This window comes from Felis catus, chromosome B1 (genome assembly GCF_018350175.1).
Source record: "Felis catus isolate Fca126 chromosome B1, F.catus_Fca126_mat1.0, whole genome shotgun sequence".
NCBI lineage: Eukaryota > Metazoa > Chordata > Mammalia > Carnivora > Felidae > Felis > Felis catus.
Window position 1 is genome coordinate 84,219,231 of NC_058371.1, and position 21,410 is coordinate 84,240,640.

At 35.2% G+C, this 21,410-nt stretch overlaps 1 protein-coding gene across 11 annotated transcripts in view; it reads left to right on the forward strand.

Annotated features, from left to right (window-relative positions):
• Nucleotides 1-21,410, forward strand: part of INPP4B (inositol polyphosphate-4-phosphatase type II B) — a 764,537-nt gene that overhangs the window by 636,473 nt on the left and 106,654 nt on the right. For all 11 annotated transcript variants that reach the window (XM_045055824.1, XM_019828926.3, XM_045055818.1 and 8 more), the window contains 2 exons: nucleotides 2,360-2,563; nucleotides 17,883-18,042. In XM_045055824.1, coding sequence (XP_044911759.1) covers nucleotides 2,360-2,563; nucleotides 17,883-18,042 — 364 coding nt within the window. The remainder of the gene's footprint in view (nucleotides 1-2,359; nucleotides 2,564-17,882; nucleotides 18,043-21,410) is intronic.

Sequence of the window (21,410 nt, forward strand, 5' to 3'; positions counted from 1 at the left end):
GCAAAAGATCATGGCTAGTCATAGAGTTTCCAGTCAGATGAATTTTCCAATATAGACACAAACTGTTTCTATAAGATTTTGTGTGTTCATTCAGCTATCCCCCCCCCCAACCAAGAAAATTCTGGGTTGTAAAATTGCACGAATCTACTGTACTATCTTTCATGTCTTTGGTGATAAATCAACTCAAATGAGATTTGAATAAATGAAGTGGAATCTCTGTGCATGCATGCAATGGGAAGAAAATGATGGCAATTATAAGAACTTTAGATTTCATTGGGTGTGAATATATATTCAGCTACATAGTAATTAGGTGATGTTATGGAGACTGGAGCTGTAGTAGCAGGAATTCAAAGAAGGCAAGCTGTTTTGCTCTAAAAATAAGTCAAAAGAATTTATTGAATCTATCAATAGAGAAATAGTTTAGTTAAGCTGAATGGAAGTAAATTTGCATTTTTAAATATTTAAATTCACATTGATGGATCTATCCAGGCTCTATGAAAATTATGTAAATAACATGTTTCCCTATTTTGTTATAACTATATTGCCTTGTGTGAGTACTGTCTAGCTACATTTTTCATCAGTATTTTTTTGTATTGTTCATTTTCATTTTAACACTTCATTGTGAACATCAATTAATGCTTCTTTTTATGCCTTTTCACTATAAGCTCCCTTTTCATTTTGTTTTCCTAAATTATTACCAAAATATTTTTCAATATTTTATTCTTGTGTATCCTTTTTTAAATGTTTCTTGTCTACTTACCTTCAAAGTGCTTTCAATACAACCAATAGATTAAAAGAGCATTTAAAAACATCAGTAAAGTTTAACAGTGAAGATAGTTACACTGAAAATTGTAGACGTGATTAATTATAGGAGCAAGTAGATGTCCAAAGCGCTTGAGGAGCTTGGGTTAAGGAAGAAAGGGGGGAAGGACAGAAGCATGCAGGTGATGGTGGGTTGATAGGTGGGGTGGAGTATGGGGAAAAGCTACTGAATTTGTTAGAAAACTACAGCTCTGTTCCCTTTGTGTTACTGGTAAGCAGTCTGTTCTAGGACAGGACACCACTCTTCCTTTTTAGTTTCTTTACCTGGTTAATGAGAGGTCTGACTTTAAGGTCTTACGCAACTGTAGAATTTCATGATCTATTGCAAAGACTTAACTATGTAGTCCTATTAGCATATGTAGTCTTATTAACATAGTCTTATTAGGCAATTGTTTTGCATGGGGTTTAACTGGTTTTCTTTAATTGCTGACACAACAGGGGTTTTTAAGGGATAATTTAGTAACCATTTGTTAGACATGGCACTGTTGAATGCATATTGAGAATACGCCAGTAAATGATTACCTTGAGTTACAGTGATGGTGAAGTCAGCATTACATCCAAGTGTCTCATGAAATGGTGATATCAACTATTATTCAAAATAATGCTATGATTTAAAGGGCTTCTTCTCAACAGATTACAATATGTGATTGTGTTAGCAATATGAGTCAATGTTTGAGTTACTACTCTATTCTGAATGAATAGATTGTTAGACCACATGCATGTTAAGTGTAGTATAATACAGAAGATCAATTACTACATCATCCAGTATAGTACAGGGTGAAGCTATTAAACATTTCATCAGGAAATTGCAAAGTACTGTTGTAAAATTCTTTATTGTTGGGAAGCTGTCATTTCTATAGTACTTACTAGGTATTTACCACCAGCTTGTAAAATCTACCATAGCCAGTTTCACAGCAGCCTCATTAACATTGAGCATTACTGAAACCATTTGGTGGAGGAGACAGTTTAGGGGTGATGATAAGGAATAAAAGTCAAATATTTTCATGGGAAAACTGCCTATACCATCTCTACTATTGAAATCTACTCAGGATGCTAAAAAAAAAAAAAAAAGGTTTCCTGCCTCTATTTTTAAAGATACATATTCCTTTCTTTAGACTTTCACTCTGTTTAAACTATAGAATATACATAGTCTGATCACATTTTCTTTTAAGGTGCATTTGGAATTACTTGAAAGGTGCAGCAGGTAGACAGTATTCAAATGATTATCTCTAGTGAAATTCATCTTCAAAGATAGAATTTAGAATTAAGAGAGAGGGGGCTGAGGAGACAGCTGGTGTTTATAGTACCCACAGAACCTCAGCATTAACTTTTAGAACAGGAGGACTCAAGACCTTGGCATCATCCCAAAACTCAACTATTTTCATTGATTGGTATGAATCATTTTCTCTCTCTGTCGCCTGTACTTTTTCCACCATGCACACCACTTATGTGCCAACAAATCTGCGGTTGACCTTTTCATAGCTCTATGCTGAGATGCCTACCATGGTGTTTCTAATCCTTGTCAATTTCTTTCCAGACAGAGCTTTTTGTACATGCCTTCAAGGATCAGTTGGTAAGAAGTGCTCTTTTAGCCCTCTACACTGCCAGGCCAGGAGGTGTCCTTAAGAAACCACCCTCTCCTAAGAACAGCACAGAGGAGAGCTGTCCCCAGGACCCACCCCCACCGATGAGAAGGCAGGACTCCATACCACATCATTCAGACTATGATGAGGAAGAGTGGGTAAGTCTCTTGCACATCGCTTGCCTCCTGATGTTTAGTCCTGAGAAGTCAAGCAAGAAAGATCAGAAATCTCTCCTCTTCATCAAAACAAGTTGGAAAGCAGTCCTAATACAGATTGTGGATAAATAGGCAACATTTTTCCTTGGGGAAAAATTATAAATGGAAGTCTTATTCCTGATCACATTTATTTGGCATAAAAATTTATAGTTACATAATACATAAATACATATATATATATATATATATATATATATATATATATATATATATAAAACCAAGATGTCATTAAAGCAAAGATGCCACAATTACATGACCTATAGTACTTTTCTGTATTTATTGCCAAGGTAATATGAACTATTAAAATTGTGTTTTTTAGAAAAAGAGTAAAAAATCACTTACAATCCACTACTTCTTGCAAATATTTTCTTACTGCAATCTGGTGTTTTAGTTCTGGACGAACTTCAAAAGACATTCATTCGCGTTTACATAGCAGTAGGCATAGAGATCTCTTAAATCCTTCTTGTTCATGATTATATTATTTAAAAAAATATGTTGTCCAGGTGCTCTGAAATTGGCAAAAGGATGGCCACATAAAAGCATCTGAAAAAATAGCTAGTATAGGCAAAAAAAAAAAAAAAAAAGCTAACATGATAATAGAAACTCTAGTTGGACAAAATAAGAGAAACATGAAGGTGCTGGCTAAAGGGGAGCAGTGTTATTCCTGAATTAATACATATTAATTATCCAAGAACAAAGTATGTGCATATCACACACACAGAAGAAAGCTCTTTACTGTATCATAAGTTTAACCAAGAAAATAATATGCTAGCCATGTTAGATGTTAAACAGTTAATGATTACTTTTCCTGCCATCCTAGAATTTAAGAGCATTTGGGGAGTATATTATTTGAAAGGCCCAGGTCTCTCAAAAAAAATTGCTGTCTGAAGGGCTGTGAAAGTGATGGCTGTTCTATCTTTTGATAAAACTTCTATCACAGGAAAGACAGAGCTGGGTTCCTAGAAGTAAATGCTGAATAAGTATTTGTTGCTGCTGATTAAGATTGCGCTTCTCCCACTGAGAAGTTTTCAGAAGAGCAAATCTAATATTTCTCCTTTTTACCTTCACCTTCTTCTTCAATTTATTCACAGCTCCAAGGCGTATGTACCTCTTAACCTCTCTGAAGTTCAATTTTCTCAACTGTAAAGTGAAAATAACAGTACCTGTTCTGTTTAGCTCCTTGGGTGGTCATGAGATAAATGATTTACCTGTGCAATAATGCCCCATTATGTGGGAAGGCCTGGAAATGCATTGTATTACTTTAGTATTGTTGCTATATGTTTTCTTTTTTAAGATGCATAAATTATATAATCTTATTATGGAGATTAATACTATCTCTTAAAGTAAATGGGGAAACTGGATCTATCATAAAATGTGTGTTGTAAATTTTAAAGAGTTTGAGTAGATATAGAAAAGAACTTGTATTTTATTGAATTAAACATATGATGGCAACCTTATGACAAATAGGTACCATTTTTATATTATGTCAAGTAAAAATTTTGAAGTTGGGTATCTTCTGTTTTTATAATTTTCACCTTGCTTTGTTATGCAAATTCTCCTCCACACCTTGCCATTCTCCTGCTGTTGGAAAGTGTCCCTCTCCATCCCTCCCTCTTTATGTCCTTTTCTTTAGATAATTTTTGATACCTTCTATATTGTAGGTGTGTGTGATTATTATTAGTGGTTCACTTGTTTTGTTTTAAAGATGGTGAAAATTGAGCATGTTTATATTCCAAAAGCCATTTGAGAAGCAGATAGGTGATGAATGGTAGAGTGAGGTTTTTTCTCCATAAAGAAGAGACTCAATTCTAGCATACAGGTGGAAGGCAGTCCTGGGCAGAAATGGGCTCTTCTGCTGAGACTATGAGGAGAATATAAGGATCAGTTTCACTTTTTTGAGGGTAGGTGAGGCTGGATGGCTTCTTTTTTGTTTGCTTAAAATATTTTTCTAGCTATATTGAGATATAACCAACACATAATATTGTATTAGTTGAGTTGAGATAATGAGTTGAGAAATAATTACCATACTAAATTAGTTAATATATAAGATTTTTTTTGTTGATGAGAACTTTTAATATCTACTCTCTTACAACTTAAAATGTACAATACTGTGTTGTTAACTATAGTCACCATGCTGTGCGTTACATCCCCATGACTTATTATCTTATAACTGGATGTTTTTGTACCTTTTGACCCTTTTTACCTATTTGCCCTACCACCCCGAACCCTCACCTCTGGCAACCACCAACCTGTTGTCTGTTTCTGTGAGTTTGTTGTTTGTTTGTTTTTAGATTCCACATATAAAAGAGATCACACAGTATTTGCCTTTCTCCATCTGACTTATGTCACTGAGTTTAATGCCTTCAGGGTCCATCCATGTTGTTGCAAATGGCAGGATTTCCCTCTTTTTGTGGCTGAATGATATTTCATATATTTACCACATTTTCTTTGTCCATTCATCTGCCAGTGGACACTTAGGTTGTTTCCATATCTTGGTTATTGTAAATAATGCTTCAGTGAATGTGCAGGTACTGATACCTCTTTAAGATTGTGATTTCATTTCCTTCGGGTATATCCATCCTCAGAAATGGAATTGCTGGATCATATGGTTGTTCTAGTTTTAGTTTATTGAGGAACCTCCATATAATTGGCTGCACCAATTTACACTCCCACCACACCACCCAGGGTTCTCTTTCCTACACATCCACACCAGCATTTGTTATCTCTTATCTTTTTGATGATAACCATTCTAACAAGTATGAGGTGATATGTCATTGTGGTTCCCTGATGATTAGTGATATGGAGCACCTTGTCACATACCTGTTGGCTATTGTGCGTCTTCTTTGGAAAGATGTTTATTCAGTTCCTCTGGCCACTTTTTAATTTTTTTTTTTCTGTTGATTTGTATGAGTTCTTTATATTGTTTGGATATTAATGTGGGTGCTTTATTTTATCCTTAAAGTAGCATCTTGTACAAAGAGAAGGGGAGGAAGAGGATAGGATGAGGAAATGGGTAAAAGTTTCAAATTGGCACCCCAAAGACAATGGGTAGAGGTGCTTACTAGCAACACTTAGAAAAATTAGGAAGAATTCCAATCCTTGCTATGGGCCATTCAGGGTCGCATTAGACGTCCGTATGGTTGTTGGCTTATCCTTTATTATTCTTTTTGGAATACTTTAGTCTCTTGACACTAGGAAAAAGTCTTACTGATTTTTTTTCTTCCAGTTTATGTGGATGTGTCTTCTCAGTTTCTTGGGTGTTTTGGTTTCCTTCACAGACAAAGGGTAGGATAATAATAAATATCTGTATCACTCTATCTCTTTTCATATAATGTCTGAATTTCTTCCAGAACACACTGTTGCTAGAAAGTATATGAATACTTTGTCTAAATTTACCACAATTATGAGGAAAATCTTTCCCACTCAGAAAAGTTGCTTCTCTCTCCTCCTAATGTAATTTACCACTATTTGCAAGTGTAACCAAGTTTGGTTGTTATATAACATTCTGATTGATTTCCCATAGCAATTACTTCCTATTGAGAAGATACCTTTGTTAAAAGATAGAAATCCCTTATCTAAAAAATAATTACCCAAGTCGTAGCCATTTAACATTCTTTTCAAAGCTTTATATAAATTTGAAAAGATGAGGGGTGCCTGGGTGGCTCTGTCAGTTAAGCATCAGACTCTTGATTTCAGCTCAGCTTATGATATCATGGTTGGTGAAATCAAGCCTTGCATCAGGCTCTGTGCTGACAGAGCAGAGACTGTTTGGGATTCTCTTTCTCCTCTCTCTCTGCCCCTCCCCTGCTTGCTCTCAAACATGTTCTCATTTTCTCAAAAGAAATAAAGATAAGATACGATAAGATAAGATAAGATAAAAATTGAAAAGATGAGTAAATCCAAACAAATGTAGCTAATTGAAAATGCCTTTAGACATTGTGCTATTAAATGAATTAGAATCAAAACTTTGTGTACCATTTTTCTTAGTTAATTGTTAGAAAAGTTTCAGCACTAATCACAAGTCTAATAAACTTCCTGAAATAATTCAGTGTTTTATATTAATTTAGTTAGGGTTCTGTGGTATATGAAGGTATTCTCTGGTCACTTAGGTTGGTTTAGGTTTTCACATAAGATTACAGTACCTCCATTTTTTAAAAAGCATTTTGTTTAATGTCTTATAATGACTAGTTTTAACAATTAACTTGAACAGCTGCATTTAGCATCTTATAAAAAATATTGGAAACTAAATATATACTAGTAAATTACTCTTGAATTCTACTCTGTTGATACATGTAAAAACCTTTCTTTTTGAGGTTAGAAGAGAGAATATTAATTCTAAGTCAGCAGTTCTCTTTTCAACCTGTTTTATTGGCAAAATTAATGACATATGAATCTGGATAATAATTATCTAGTCAATATGGAAGAGATTGAAACTAAAATGATCATGGACCAAAAAAAGTGTCTGTTATTTGCTGAATTGTACTTATTAAATGATTGAGTGCTTTAAAGATTTATTTTCCTGAAAAATTAGTAAACAATTAAACCCAAAGGAATGTTGGGATTTTATGGCAATCTGTGCAAAGAAATAGACTAATATGACATTCTTCATTTTTTTAGCTGGTAAAAATGACATATTGCTTTTCTTTCTCTTTATCTCTACAACAGATGCTTCTAGCAGCTGGGATTCCAAGATTAGTTTGTCCAAAATATGAAAGCATGTCATCCAACTAAAGTATTAAGTTGACCCAGTTTTTGTGGCTTCCAGTAATTATACTATTCTCTAGAACAGTGTGATTTAACTTCAACATTACTACACTGATGGGTTCAGGGCTAAATCTGTCTACCCTCATTCAAAAATTGTTAAAAACAAAATAAACTTCTGATCATTTATATTATGTTTCATTCCAGCAAAGAGCAGAAGTAAGAAAACTATTCTTATTACTTAGCCATATCCCAAACCCATTTTTTAATTGAACTAAATTTCTATATCAGGCAACTTTTCAGCATCCAAATTACCCAGTTAATTCCCTTCTTCATGCTGTAAATGTAAATCAAATTTTAAATTTTCAGTCCATGCTTAAACTAGGGAAACATTTGTTATGCCTTCTATGGTAAAATATGTTTATGTCACATGAGCACAGATGATCCACACTTATCTATAATACATTTTCAATAATGTTATAGATTATAGAAGCAGTAGCATAAATTTACAGTAATATTTATGTTGGACATAGTGTTAATAAATTCCATATATAACCTGAAAAAAAATTGTGGTTCTCTGTAGCTCAGTATTCCCAAAGATTGCATTTTGGAATGAGATTTACATAAACCACTTTCTGGTATGTTCTTTACCACCATCTCACAGTCTATTTTGTACTATAACTTTCTCAAATGATGTCTGGATCAAATATGAATGCTTAAGCCTGACAAGAGTATTGATAGAGCTATTTATATTGCCATAATTAGTAACTGTAAGCATACATAGTTGCAAAATATTACTATTGAGGACAAAACACACTTATCCAGCAAAATACCCCCACAAGCAATCTGCAGTGATCTGTATTCTCAACTTCACTTGCCATCTTCTGTCTCCAATGTAGACCTTATCTCTAGGAAAAATAGTTCAGGCTGTGCATAATGCAGAGGTACCTATGCAAATTAATAATTCAAAAGATACTCTGTTCAGTTCTCTGGCTGGCTAGAATTATTTTATGTGAAACCACTAACCTGATCTTGATAAGAAGGAAATAAACCTCATTCTTCAGAGGTAATTAATTCTTATAGACAACTCGACCACTAATTTAACTTTCCTAAAGCAGTACCTTATAACTTAGTTACCTGAATGAATAAAATCCCCACTAAAGTATGGCCGTTTATTTCAAAATTTTATGTTATAGGTAGATGGATATAAAATATGCATTCAACTCCAAAACATTTTGTGTAATAAAGCATTATTCTTGCATCTCATGATCACACAGCCTCATGAACACTGAATTATAATCATTTGTGTGTGTGTGTGTGTGTGTGTGTGTGTATATATATATATATTTATATATATATATATATATATATATATATATATATATATATATTTCTTCATGTATTCATGGTCTTTTCATGGTCTTTATAAGCTCCTAGGGGACAAAGTCAGCTTCATGTTCACTGTTGTACCCCACAGTTGGCAGACCATCTGCACAGAAAAGGTGCTCATTACTTATTTGTAGAATATATTAATGACTTTGAAATTTGCCCTCAAATTATTCTTGTTTACCTTCTTATTTTGGAATATGGAATATTCAACTTTAACATAACTTTGCACTGTGTCAGGTACCTTTTCCCTACTAGAATTCATGAATTCTTCTGGGGATTCTGTGTCTCTCTTGTAGTCAAAAGTACCCAGCTGTATCCTTCTCGCCTTAGTGTATATTTCCCAGTGTCGTAATCAACTCAAGAGGTGACTGTACAAGTCAGCTTCCAATATCTCCAAACATATAAAGCAGTAAAATTCAAATTAGATACATAACATCAGAGATGACCAAAGAATATGATGAAGAACATAAGAACATGATGAATTAAGACTTTCAGAAACTTCCGGAAACCCTGTGGTGGCAATTTTAATTTGATTTGATTATTCATGCACCAATTACAAAGGTCCTAGTTATACAGAAATAATTTTAGATGTTACTCAGCAAATATGAATTGGAAGTGACTATTTCCCCCTTGTCCCAGCTTTTTCGTTTTCATCCCTAAATCACACATAATAGGGTTGGTTGTCTGCTTTTGTTAATCTTATAATGAGAAGGGGGCATTGGAAGTATCCACTCACACAATCAGAAAGGGCAGGCAAAGACAGGGAGAATTGGGCTAGTTGTTACCTATGTGGCAGCTGAAATGTGTTCTATCATCTGTTTTCTTGATGGATGGGAAACATTCCTGAACTTCTCCAGTCCATTTCACCCAGAAGAAATGTGCTTTGAATACTTATCCAATATGAAAGTCCACAAAAGGTGATTAAGCAAAGTTCATGACTGTCCATTAAAATGCACAAATGTTCTATTAAAGAAAAGAAACCCCAAAAGAGATCTTTATGTGCATGCATATTCATGAAATCCTGACAATTTCTAGATTTTCCCACATGAAGTTAATACATTCACCTTCAGCTCCCTATTTTATAGCACCTAATACAGTGTTTTATACATACTCGTTCAATGTGTTTTTCAGAGTTAATGTAGAAATAAATGAATAAATGGATTTGCTGAATCAGCAGTTCATCCTCCCACTCAAGCCAGTATTTTTAACAGAGATATTTTATTTTTATTAATGTAATGGCAATTTTCCTGTGTTTTTTTTATACTGGATACCATCATCTCCCTTAGATACTTTATTGACTCTTAAAATGCCTGATTCAACATCAGATATTTTTGTTTTTCCTGTATATAATGAATATGCAAATTTGTATACACATACCTTAGAGATTTGTGATTACATTCAAATCAATCACTCTTAAACTTTAGTAATTTTTTTTTTCCTGAGAGAGAGATGGGGAGGGGGGTAGAGGAAGAGGGACAGAGAGAATCCCAAGCAGGCTTCATGCCCAGTCCCATATGGTGCTCGAACTCATGACCTTGAGATCGTGATCTGAGCCCAAATCAAGAGTCAGATGCTGAATCAACTGAGCCTCACAGGCAGCCCAAACTTTACTGTGTTCTAATGTAAATAGTGAGGCATTATTTTCTATGTACAAATTTTTGAATATCCATAATTTAATGAATAGTTAAAGAAATGAGGTATTTTTTAGGCAGACTAACTTGATATATCAGGGAACATTCTGTTAAACAAAGTCAATCCTGAAAATTGATTATATGCAACGCACCAACTGATAATGTCATATAATTCAACTAGTTGTGTAGCTAATGGTGTGCAGATAACATCCAATTACCAATTTAAAATTAAGAGCTTTACTTAATCAGTGGATTTTTTGTTATTAAACAAATGCTTTATTTAATGTTTTCACCAAATTGAAAGCATTAGCATGATGTGACCTTTATTGTGGGGAACACAGCCAATCAGAGTATGAGCTTGGTTCTAACTTTAATTTGGAGATGTATGTCATAATACTTACTATAGTTGTATCCCTTTACTTGTAAGTCACAGGTTGTTTAGTCAATCAACAGATGTTAATTAAGTGTACAATAATGCTATCGGTTCTTGGGGGAGAGTAAATTAAGTAGAAAATATGGCTCCTGGCCTCAAAAGCCATATCATGTAATTGAAGTGAATGGCCAGCACTCATAAACTAAGAAGAGATATTGAAAGACATGGAATCTTTCCCAGAATGGAGGTGGTTGTGTGATACACATTAAACATGTTGAAAATATTCAGAGAGAAGTTATATGAAGGTTGGAGAAGATGAAAAAAATAATCCCTTCCTTCTTTCATTCCTTCTTCATTCACTCATTTATTCATTCTTTTATTTATCTATTACCTGATGACTCCTAGCACCTGAGAATAAAAGGACTAATAAATAATAGTCATTCCCCTCATAGAGTTTGCTAGAAAGAAAAAAAAATGTTAAGCAGAGATAGAATAGAATGAACCATTCTTGGAGATGATGATACTTGAAAAGGTGAGAATCTGGATTGATGGAAGATGAGAGAAAGCATTCCAAGCATAAAAAGCAGTATGTGTCAGGATAGAAATATTAGGTCCTCCAAGGTTTCCTTCATATCTTTGATGTTCAGCACTCAGCAAGCTTGTAGCAGATGCCCAGAAAATATATGTTGAGCTAATTAACAGCATGTTTCTAGGACAGCAAGGAGACTGACCTGGGGAAGTTTTCGTTTTGAAGATTAACGAGAAATAAGAAGAGATATGTAGGTCGACACAACTGCAGAAGTGCCTCCAGGCTGAAGAATGAATACTTGCTGCAGTACAAAGCCTGCTTTTGATCAGAGGACTGATGATATGAGCATGGTGATTGATGAGGGTGAATGTACACTCGTGTGTAAACCTGGCTGTATGATAGCTGATAGGATGGGTCTGGCCAAGAGCCAGACCAGGACAATATGGGGAGGTCAATACTACAGAATAGTCACTATCAGAATCTCACTTATATGACTATGGACTGAATTTCAGGGTGAGGTCAGTAGTGTGATGATCTGGAAACAAAGGTCAGGGATTTTTACATGACTAATTAGGTTAAGCTCAGTAGGAGAATCAATAGGAAGCAAAGGTTGGGTTATCTCGATTCTGATGGATATCACATGTCTGGCTATTCTTACAGGATATGATGTGTATGTTTATATATGTATTTGTGCAGGTGTGTGTGTGTGTGTGTGTGTGTGTGTACTACCTACTGTGGGCCATACGTGTATCAGTTTGTGCCATAGAGTATTTTAAGTGCAACTCCTTTTTTACCCAACATTCTTAAAGTTAAGATTCAGAGAGAAGAGCTATCAAGCTCTTGAAAGAGCGAAGGTTTGCAGTGTTGAGGAAAGAGGCCAGTTGAGTACAAATTACTCTCAGTTGACTCAAGGATACACTGAAGTTTCTCTTTGAAGATGTGATTGGCCTTATTAATTCACTGGCTGGTTCTAATCAAAGTACTCAAAAATTGGTAATGACAAGTGAGAAATTATGTGTAGAAATATAGACACAACAAAGCTACTTTGGACCCCATTTCAGTTCTGGGTTAGTCTTCACATTCTTGCTGATCAAAAATAGGTCCTAGAAAAACTGATCAGCTGCTAAGCATTGCTGATTTTTTAAATATATTTTTTAAAGTGTATTTATTTAGGGGCGCCTGGGTGGCTCAGTCGGTTAAGCGGCCAACTTCGGCTCAGGTCATGATCTCGTGGTCTGTGAGTTTGAGCCCCGCGTTGGGCTCAGTGCTGATAGCTCAGAGCCTGGAGCCTGTTTCAGATTCTGTGTCTCCCTCTCTCTGACCCTCCCCCGTTCATGCTCTGTCTCTCTCTGTCTCAAAAATAAATAAACGTTAAAATTTTTTTTTAAATAAAGTTTATTTATTTATTTTTGAGACAGAGAGAGAGCATGTATGTGCACGTAAATGGGGGAACAGCAGAGAGAGGGAGAGAGAAAGAATGCCAAGCAGGCTTCACACTGTCAGCACAAGAGCCTGACATGGGGCTCAAACTCAGAACCATGAGATCATTACCTAAGCTGAAATCAAGAGTTGGATGCTTAACCAACTGAGCCACACAGGTGCCCTCTATTTTTATATTTTTAAGTTAACTGCTGATCCAAAGGGGTCAAGAATTTTTTGGATGCCACCAAGCTCATAAATGTGTGACACGCTGAACAAACACCATTTTGCTCACTTTGCCAGGTGCAAAGTCTCACTAACTACTCACTAGTACATCCATTAAATTTGTGCACCTCTTGCCACTGGGCTTGGCCTCCATGTTAACTTAGGTCCTAAACCAGAAATAAATAAGGACCAAAATCAGCACCTGACTCAGAATGGATTAAATATTGCTACTAGTTCCCCTGACTTTGTGCCCTCATTGCTGAGAAATAGTTTATAGCCACTCACTTTGACGAAGTTCAATTGTCTTAAGGCTCCATTAAGGTCAAGGACACCAGTTAGCCTCCATTTAATAAAGGTTAGACTGTAACCCACCAATTTTCCATTACTTACTTCATTCAACAGGAGACATAACAGAATAATGACTGCTATTTCTGGGGGTGGGGGAAGGCCCAGCAATCTGTATTTATGTTTTGTTTTGTTTTGTTCTGTTTTGCTCTTTCTAGGTTTATTCATGTGTTTATTTAAGTAGGCTCTATGCCCAACATGCAGCTTGAACTCACAACTCCAAGGTGGAGTCACATGCTCTTCCATCTGAGCCAGCCAGGCACCCCAGCAATCTGTTTTTCTGACAGATTGTTGTTTTGCTTTTGGTTTGGTTTTGGTTCTGGTTCTGGTTCTGGTTTTGGTTTTGGTTTTGGTTTTGGTTTGAAACCCCCCAAGTAGCTGAGGAGTTAAAGTAGGATCTAGAGTAGTATCTGTCTCCTGAAAAAGGGAGGTATGGAAGCACCATGTACTATAGCCACATTTCTATGCTTCCATTGTCTTCCCTTCACTAACCATCCTTTCCACTTCATGGAAGCAGTCTGAAAAAAAAATTTAGTAGGGAAGAAAGTGATTTTAGTAGGGAAGAAAGTGGAGTAGGTAGGCCCCAGCCACACCAGCAATCTAAGCAAAGTGAAGCTCCTACATGGACTGTCCTCATGAAAATTATCAGAATAAGAATGCAGTTTGCTGATTATTTTCCTTCATGTGAATGTTTTCACAGAGATACTATGGAAAATGTTTTTCTTTGGGGTGGGGGGGTGGGAATCAGATATTCAAGGTTTCCCTTCAAGAATATTGCATCCCCATTTTTAGCATTCTAATTTCAGAATAGTGATTTTTCTGAGAATAATTAATAATTATCTCCTAGGAATTGAATTATATTTTCTCCCTATACCCCATTCGTTGTTTTATATCCCGGTCACATGAGTGGTTTGATGTTGACACTGTCTTCTATTCATGTTAGCCACTTATGTCCATTGACCTAAGCTCATTGACCCTTTAACCAAGTGATTGTTCCATCTTTGATTGTATATTCCTCTTTATTTCAACTTAAAGACACATGTGACCAGCCTGTCCTTTTCAGCATCATCTCTTAGTGACTTGCCTTTGGACTCATTTTCAAGTCTTAGATAAGTGATGTCTAGTCTTACTCATGTAAAGTGACAGACACCTCTGCCTGGTCCTTCCTGTGGTTCCCTCTCTTGACCTTCCTATATCTAGCTTGTCCACAGAGTTTTAGTAATCTCACAAAGAATTCCTACTGTATACCACAGTTCTGTGGGAAATCATAGGGGAAGAATCAAGTCTTTGAAATCAAATAGAATTTCTAATTTAGTTATTATATACCATTTTAATGTTGCATGTTATCCAACATCTCTTTCCTAAAGTCTCCTCATCTCTAAAGATGAAGTCCATAATGTTGATCTAATGTGGTAGTTTGGAAGGTAAATTAGCTCATTTCATTATACCAGATGAAAATAAATAACAGCCTCAATCTGCCTCTGGGTTGGAGTCATCTCTCTTCTCCTCTCTTCTTTGCTCCTTTTCTCTCTCTCTGCCTTTCCTTCATGCCCTGTGCAATAGAGTGAAGACACAACCCTCAAACAACTCTTGGACTAGTATTAGAGACAGCAGTGTAAATCCATAACTTTAATCTACTTTGTAGATGCCATAAAGGAAAAAGAAGTAACTGTCAAAGCTCAGCATTCTCTCCCTACCAGCTGGGCAGGATCTCCTCTCCAAAAGATAAAGACCAGGATGAATCTACTTAGGGGCTGCTGCTGAGTGTGTCTTCAATAAAAAAAAAATGATTATGTATGAATCGTGTATTGGTCTTGCATAAGAAACTGCTCAATTTCTCACTCCCAGCTTGAGTGTCCTCTAAGTATTTCATGACTTCAGTGTTGTTCTACTGTTTACCACCTAACCTTTTACTATATGGTTGTTGGTCTCCTTCAGTGAACATGCTTCACTCTGCACCTCATGCCAATAAAGATCTCTCTACTGGCTTAAATATTACCTTTTCGGTGAATACAATCCTATAACCCAAGGTGAGTATAAAGGAAGAACATATAGTTTTAGTATGTAAAATTATCCTTTTATATATTCTTATATTCAGGCTCTTGGAGATGTAATCAAAAGAAGTTGGTTAACTCCTTATATTACTTTATATAAGAAAGATAGCATGCAATCTTATTTTGATTTTTGATCAAAATATAAAGTTCTTCTCAACATTGACAACAGAAAGAGAGTTGAAATTTATCTCATGTGCAAAGCTAATCTGGATAATTAAGAATAATCCTTTCCCTTTTTTCCCCTTAATAACAGAGTTTATTCCCAGTGTTAGCCAAAGAGTTGTTTCATTTTTCAATTTAATAGCTTTAAAGATGCAGTCCTTGGCAGTGATTAAGACATATTCAGAATGAGTTCCATTAGGTTTGTTATTGCAGTCTGGAATGTAAGCTTCTCACCAAATCCCAAATAAGTGATGTCAGGACCTCAGCTTGCTTAGGTTTCCCTACATTTCATCCCAGAAAACGTGAGCTTCTTTAGATCTCCTGGGTCATAACTCAGGGATTACACCATCTCCTTTTCTCAGACAACAAGCAGGGATAAAGCATTTTATAGATGTGATTGGTGTCTTAGTTTCCCTTAGAGGGAAAGTGCTTTCAATTTTCGGTAGAATAAATATGCCCTGAGCGGAGATTTTATTCTGATTATTTATGATTAATAGCATATCTCACACTCAGGATTACAAAATGATGAAAAGCAAGCTTGATTCATTTAGGAAAGCCAGCAAAATAGGATGTCATTTTTCCAAATTATAATAATTTTCCAAGCACTTTCATAGAGACTATATTATTTGGCTCCCACTGCACCATGGTGAGGTAGGCAGGGCAAGAATTATTATTCTAAACTGTGGATGAACCAACTGTGGTTCCCCAGAAATGAGGCAGTTTTCCCTAGGTAGCATGTCACTTACAAGTGGGCCTCAAACTTTTAACTTTGAATGTTCTACTTTTCCTCACCACCTATAGTATGCATACCTGTAAACCCCCATATTTGTTTATTATGTTATTCAACTTAGTCTATACAAGATAACCATCAAATAATCTAAACTCAACTATAGTTCTTTTTTCCTAGATTTATCTTACCCCAAATTAGTTTATCTGTTTATAAACCAGCAAAATTAAGTAGAAAAACTAACAAAAAAGTACTATAATTATATATTCACACCCATAAATAATGTTTAGCTAATTATCCGGACATCTTGTGATTCAATCAAGTTGACATTAAATTAACCATCACAGATGTGGAGTCAGTGACTCCATCTAAATGATGTGGTGAAAGGAGCAAGAAAGGAAGCTACAGATGAGAGCCTACCATGATGACAACTATGTTTAAAATGTTTATTAAGAAATAACTTTTGGAGCTCCTGGGTGGCACAGTTGGTTAAGCTTCCCACTCTTGACCTCAGCTCAGATCATGATCTCATGGTATGTGATTTCAAGCCCCATATTGAGCTCTGTGCTTGATAATCCAGAGCCTGCTTGAGATTCTCTTTCCCTTTCTCTCTCTGCCCCTCCCCTGCTCATGTGTTCTCTCTCTCTCTCTCTCTCTCTCTCTCTCTCTCTCTCTCTCTCTCAAAATAAATAAATAAGTAAACTTTAAATATAATTTTAAAAGAGAATAACAATTTTTCTAAATCACAGAATTCAGTGTCATGAATTGCCCTAAACCAAAGCAGATGCTAATCAGAATTGGTAAGATTGGTGACAAGGAGGTCCCCTAGTGTTTGGGGTTGTTTCCAAGAAATAAATCAAGCACAGTAACTTATTACATGGCTGTAGCATGTAGAAGTTCTCAGACCTAGTGTGGTTACAAGTACCTGAGGAGCTTGTCAAAATTTCAGTTTAGAGTGCCTTCTTTCCAGTAGTTCTGATTGACTTGGTGGGCGCGAAGGATATGCATTTTAATTCTCTAGGTCATTCTGGTAGAGGTGATGAATTTAAGAATTTCTGTTATCTAGAGCTTTCAAATTCATACAGACAGAAAGTACAGTGATGGTTGCCAACGGCTGGGGGGAGAAGGGTGGGGAGTTCACTTTTAAAGGGTACAAAGTTTCAGTTGGAAAGATGAAAAATTCTAGAGATGGAAAACAGTGACGGTTGTATAATAATGTGAATGTGCTTAATGCCAGTGAACTGTATACTTAAAAATGGTTAAATGGTAAACAATGTTATGTATATTATCATAATAAAGAGGAAAAACAAGAATTTTGAAGACAAATGATTATTATTTAACAATATTGTTGTGTTTTTTTCTTTCTTACTAAGTGTTGATAAGGAATATAGGTATGTCCAGTTTAAGATATCAGAGGTTGTGCTCAGTTATGGATTAATATTGTATAGTAGTTCATCATTGCTTTATGACAGAGAAAAAATAATGAACTAAATAAAACTCTATGGCACTTAAGTGTTGCTTTATTAAGGGAAAACAGATTTCTTGTATATTCATAGTCTGGCCCAATTAATGGGAGTATTAGAACTAATCACTCCATCTGCATTCTAATCATTGCTCCTCCCATGCTTCTCTAATGTGGATTCGTCAGATTTTGCCTCATCTTGTATTTGCAATAAACTTGTGTAGTGATGCTCATGCTCTTTTCAGGATAGGGTGTGGGCCAATGTGGGGAAGAGCCTGAACTGCATTATTGCCACGGTGGATAAACTGATTGAAAGAGATGGTGGCAGTGAAGGCGGTGGCGATGGCAGCAAAGATGGAGAAGAGGACCCTTCTCTAGTGGACTCCATCATAACTCATCCAAGGGGTAAGGAGTCATTTTTTCCCAATCACTGACTGAGTAAACAAAATGAGAAAGTCATGATAAAATGAGATAGAAAAAGAAGAGTCAATAGTGCCTTTGATGAAAGTGCTGATAGCATGCTTTTCCACTGCTCTGACTTAGATGATAGAAGGCTATTTATCAAGTTGCATCTCAGTTGTGTTTTCAGAACTGCTAGCAATGCTCATTTTTTTTTCTTTTGCTACATAAAAACCTCCTTGAAAGAACAGTGTTTTCTTTTAAAGACTCTGACATAGTTTAATCTATTTTGACACATTCCTCCATATTTTTATTAGGAAGCAAAACAAGCATCTGCTCTTAAAACTCTGAGAAACTTCTAGGGATATCAGGACACAGTATCTCATAATGGTTCCTGAAAAGAATGCAGTATGAAAAAATGCTTTTTGCCTTAAGTCTAGGTTTTCATGGATACATGTATACACACATGCTTACACATGCATACACGTCTAGGTGTATATATCTGTGTATACACACAGACACATACATAGATACTTTCTTTTTTTTTTTATATGAAATTTATTGACAAATTGGTTTCCATACAACACCCAGTGCTCATCCCAAAAGGTGCCCTCCTCAATACCCATCACCCACCCTCTCCTCCCTCCCACCCCCCATCAACCCTCAGTTTGTTCTCAGTTTTTAACAGTCTCTTATGCTTTGGCTCTCTCCCACTCTAACCTCTTTTTTTTTTTCCTTCCCCTCCCCCATGGGTTCCTGTTAAGTTTCTCAGGATCCACATAAGAGTGAAAGCATATGGTATCTGTCTTTCTCTGTATGGCTTATTTCACTTAGCATCACACTCTCCACATACATAGATACTTTCAAAAGTATGACTTATTACAACTTTGACTAGCAAATATGATCATCAAAAATTTAATTATGGTTGTGTCCCTATACACGGCTTTTATATCAAAAAATGTTTTTGTTAATTTGATTAATTTTTACAAAAGTGCCAGGTTGCCCCAGCCCTTTTGGTATCTTAAGTATCTGGAGAGGATAAACAGTATTGCCCTGCTGTATTCCTCTGAAATCCACATTTCCTTTTTAAGAAAATGAGTCATTAGAAAATATGGATACTTATAAAATTAAATTTATGTTTTTCCCAATTTGTTTTCCTGATTTTTCATTACTCACATTTTCATCAGGAGTTTAATTATATGAAACATCAATCTTTCGTCACTTGATTAACAGTAGAACCATTTCTAAATTATGTTTGTAAACTGTGGCTTTCTAAAGTTTTCTTACTGTCGATGGTCTTCATCCTCAGTAGAAGATTCACACAAGGGAAGGTTTATACCAATGTTCTTTATGTTCATACCTACTTGTTTTAACTATATATGGGGATTTTATTTTTTAAATAATATCAGTTTTATTAGTTAATGGATCTAATATCAGTTAGATTCATGTCAGTTCCATAACTTTTACATGAATCAAAATGAAAGCAAGTCATAACTTATGTCATAAAGACGTAGTATACTTCCATTTTCTTTAATTGAACATTTATTGACTATCAGTTGTAAGCCAGACACTATACCACGCTCCAGAAAATGAGGTGAGAAGTATAATCAATTTTAGTGACTTGTTCTGTCCATTGATGGGTTTCAAGGCGTAATATTTTTGTTATTTTTTTAAATTTTTTTAATATTTTTTTTATTTTTGAGAGAGACAGAGAACGTGATCAGGGGAAGGGTAGAGAGAGAGGGAGACACAGAATCTGAGGTAGGCTTCAGGCTCTGAGCTGTCAGCACAGAGCCTGATGTGGGGCCCGAACTCACAAACCATGAGATCGTGACCTGAGTCCAAGTTGGATGCTTAACCGACTGAGCCACCCAGATGCCCCTAGGCATAATACTTTTTTTTACTAGAAATAAGATGCAGGATACTGAATTCTGCCACATGTGTTTTGATATTCCCTGAAACATCTCATTGATAAGAACGGAGTTCTAAATTATTTGAAATTATATATATATATATATATATATATATATATATATATATATATATTCCATATCTTGTATTTTATCAGAAGATTATATCTGTGTGATCAGAATTACATTTTCAGAAGTAAAGATATTTGGCAGATAAATATTTGGTAAGACTAGATGAATCACTTTCATTTGAATGTGAAGCATTCTTTGGGTATAATCTAACACCAGATAGAAGTTGCCCTCAATGTAGAACTCACAACTTGATTGGCTCTGTGAAAGGTTAGAGTCAAATTACAACATAGTGCCCCCTAAATGATTTTATCTTTAACTTATTATCCATATTTATTTCATCCATACTTTTTTATGTTATAAACATTTTAGGAAATAAGATACTTTAAATGTGTAATATAAAATATATACTTTAGTCTGATAATGATTTAATACAGTATCATAAAATAATTTCAAAGTTAAAGCTTTTGTTTACATTTAACATGTTACACAATTGCAAATAGAGTGCATGTTTTGCAGAGGATAGTGCTACATAAAAAAAGATGCTTAACATGTATAAATAGATGTCTTACAGATAAATCTGTGCTCAAGTTTACTTAAAATACTTATGGATGCACTGCATAGTTGGACTGTGATTGATTAGCCCAATCAATTATGTAATAATAATATACCTTTATTATATAATAATAATAATAATATATTAATAAAATACTTTTTTTATTTAAAAAAATTTTTTTAACGTTTATTTATTTTTGAGACAGAGAGAGACAGAGCATGAATGGGGGAGGGTCAGAGAGAGAGGGAGACACAGAATCTGAAACAGGCTCCAGGCTCTGAGCGGTCAGCACAGAGCCTGACGCGGGGCTCAAACTCACGGACCGTGAGATCGTGACCTGAGCTGAAGTCGGACGCTCAACCGACTGAGCCACCCAGGTGCCCCTAAAATACTTCTTGTTGTCATTATAGTCTTCCTGTTAAGGTAGGAAAAAAGCATTTTTAGTTTCTACCCTGGCTTTTGTCACATAAAGCAATGCAATAGAGAAATTAATGGTGGTTTTTTTGAACTAATATAAAGCAAACAACTTAAAGTCATGCATTTACCTACACTACCCTCAAAATTATTTCACATACAGATATTTGAGATACACATTCACTAATTATATGTACCCCCAATTTATATGTAGTTTTAAATTTTATTAGAAAAATAATAAATTAGAAAATTTGCAAAGAACAACAAATAGGATTATGTATAATTTTTATTTTATTTCAATCAGACATAAACATTTGGAACATACCCTATGTTTACACACACACACACACACACACACACACACAGTAAGCAAACTGGAGTACTCATTGTAAATACAGAGGCACTTCTTGATATCCTGCTTATTA